Source organism: Drosophila tropicalis, unplaced genomic scaffold (genome assembly GCF_018151085.1).
Source record: "Drosophila tropicalis isolate 14030-0801.00 unplaced genomic scaffold, ASM1815108v1 contig_593, whole genome shotgun sequence".
Classification (NCBI taxonomy): domain Eukaryota; kingdom Metazoa; phylum Arthropoda; class Insecta; order Diptera; family Drosophilidae; genus Drosophila; species Drosophila tropicalis.
The window spans coordinates 11,979,611-11,981,278 of record NW_027173070.1 but is presented as its reverse complement, the minus strand read 5'-3'; the positions used below and the strand labels follow the sequence as shown (position 1 = coordinate 11,981,278).

Here is a 1,668-nt window from a genome sequence, read left to right as displayed (position 1 = left end):
GGTGAGCACAGTGGCTAGAAACGCCTGTGGCTGATTTGGCAGGTGTGGGGCCAACATTTACACTTTGACTGGGCAAACATTTCATGAATTCATTTGCTCAACAGCGTGGAAAATTTTTGTGGCCAAAATGAAAAGTTGCTCGGCCAGGCAGAAGACCTAAGCAGACTGAGTGAAAGAGACTGAGAGAGAAAGCATGGAAGCTTAGAACTGCATTTAAATTCAAGTTCAGCTTAGATTAACATTTTAGTCTAAGGCGGCAAGTCGAGCGAGGATGAGGCTACAATTTCTATGGATATTGGTCCTCTCGGTACAGCAAAATGAGGCAAATGTTTACTTACGAATACGTCAAGGCAATATTGTCGAGTGGCTGGCCTCTATACTCTTTCCGCCGACAAGCACCACAACTGCACCACCAATAATCACCTCCACTACACAGCAACTAACGAGTCAAGGTTCATCTTCATCTTTAGGGACTCCTTCTACAACTACCACTCCTTCTCCACCTGCGGCATCTACTATCAATAGTTTTCCCATTGAAAGGGATTGTCCTTTGTGTCGCTGTGGACTAATCAATACTTTGCATAAGAAAATTGTTGGCGGTCATGAGACGAGAGTTCATCAATATCCCTGGATGGCTGTTATCCTGTTGCATCAACGTTTCTATTGCTCAGGATCACTGATCAGTGACTTGTATGTGCTGACAGTGGCCCACTGCTTGGAGGGTGTGCCCCTAGAGCTGATTACTGTGCGTTTTCTTGAACATAATCGGAGTAATAGTCATGACCTCGTCATCGAACGTCAAGCGGCACGTGTGAAAATCCATGAGCTATATAATCCACGAAGTTTTGACATCGATATAGCTTTGATTCGGCTAAATCGCCCTTTGGATGTGGATAACAAGCCATTGCGACCCATTTGTCTGCCAGTGCGAGATCATAGTTTTGATGGTGAATTGGCCATAGTGACAGGTTGGGGGGCCCAACGTGAGGGAGGATTTGCCACAGATAGTCTGCAGGTAAGGCAGGGCAGAAAGCCAATTATTCAGTTTAAAATATTTTATCTCTGATAGGAAGTGGAAGTTCTTGTGCTGACACAAATGGAATGCCGTTTGAATTCCACATATAAATCCGGTCAGATTACAGATAATATGATCTGTGCGGGTTACCTGCATAATGGTGGAAGAGATGCCTGCAGTGGGGATAGCGGTGGACCACTTCATGTCAATTTCGATGAGCAGCCAACACAATATCAACTCGCCGGTCTAGTATCCTGGGGTGAGGGTTGTGCCCGTCCCCAGGCACCAGGAGTCTACACACGTGTTAGTCAGTATCTACGTTGGATTGAAAGAAATACTCCCGGCGATTGTCTATGTATGCCTTATCCCGAAGAGGATTACTAACTACCAAGTCAGCAGAAGATAAAAAAAACTATTATGGATATCCATTTCCATATACTCAAAGTGTAACAAACATTGGCAAATAAAAATGCAATTTGAAACTAGGTTAAAGTAGGAGAGAGAGAGATAGAGAGAGAAAGCGGAAGCTCCTTTGGGCACTTGAAGGTAAGCATTTCTCCTCCCATATACCATTCTCGACATTTATTGTGCGCAGAAAGCAAAGTTTGCCTGCCAGAAGAAGGAACTGAAGCTGTAGCTAGAGCAGGCCATTT

At 44.5% G+C, this 1,668-nt stretch overlaps 1 protein-coding gene across 1 annotated transcript; it reads left to right on the top strand.

The window, feature by feature from the left end:
• The first annotated feature begins 261 nt into the window (after nucleotides 1-261).
• Nucleotides 262-1,399, top strand: LOC137577183 (mite allergen Der p 3). The gene is made up of 2 exons (XM_068290580.1): nucleotides 262-1,015; nucleotides 1,070-1,399. The coding sequence occupies exons 1-2, from the start codon at nucleotides 272-274 to the stop codon at nucleotides 1,397-1,399; spliced, it is 1,074 nt and encodes a 357-aa protein (XP_068146681.1). The 5' UTR covers nucleotides 262-271.
• The last annotated feature ends 269 nt before the right edge of the window (nucleotides 1,400-1,668 follow it).

Excerpts from the sequence above, each read along its gene's own strand:
- LOC137577183 (XM_068290580.1), top strand. The coding sequence starts at position 272 with ATGAGGCTACAATTTCTATGGATATTGGTCCTCTCGGTACAGCAAAAT. Across the intron at positions 1,016-1,069 it reads TTGCCACAGATAGTCTGCAG|GAAGTGGAAGTTCTTGTGCT; the intron begins GTAAGGCAGGGC and ends TATCTCTGATAG.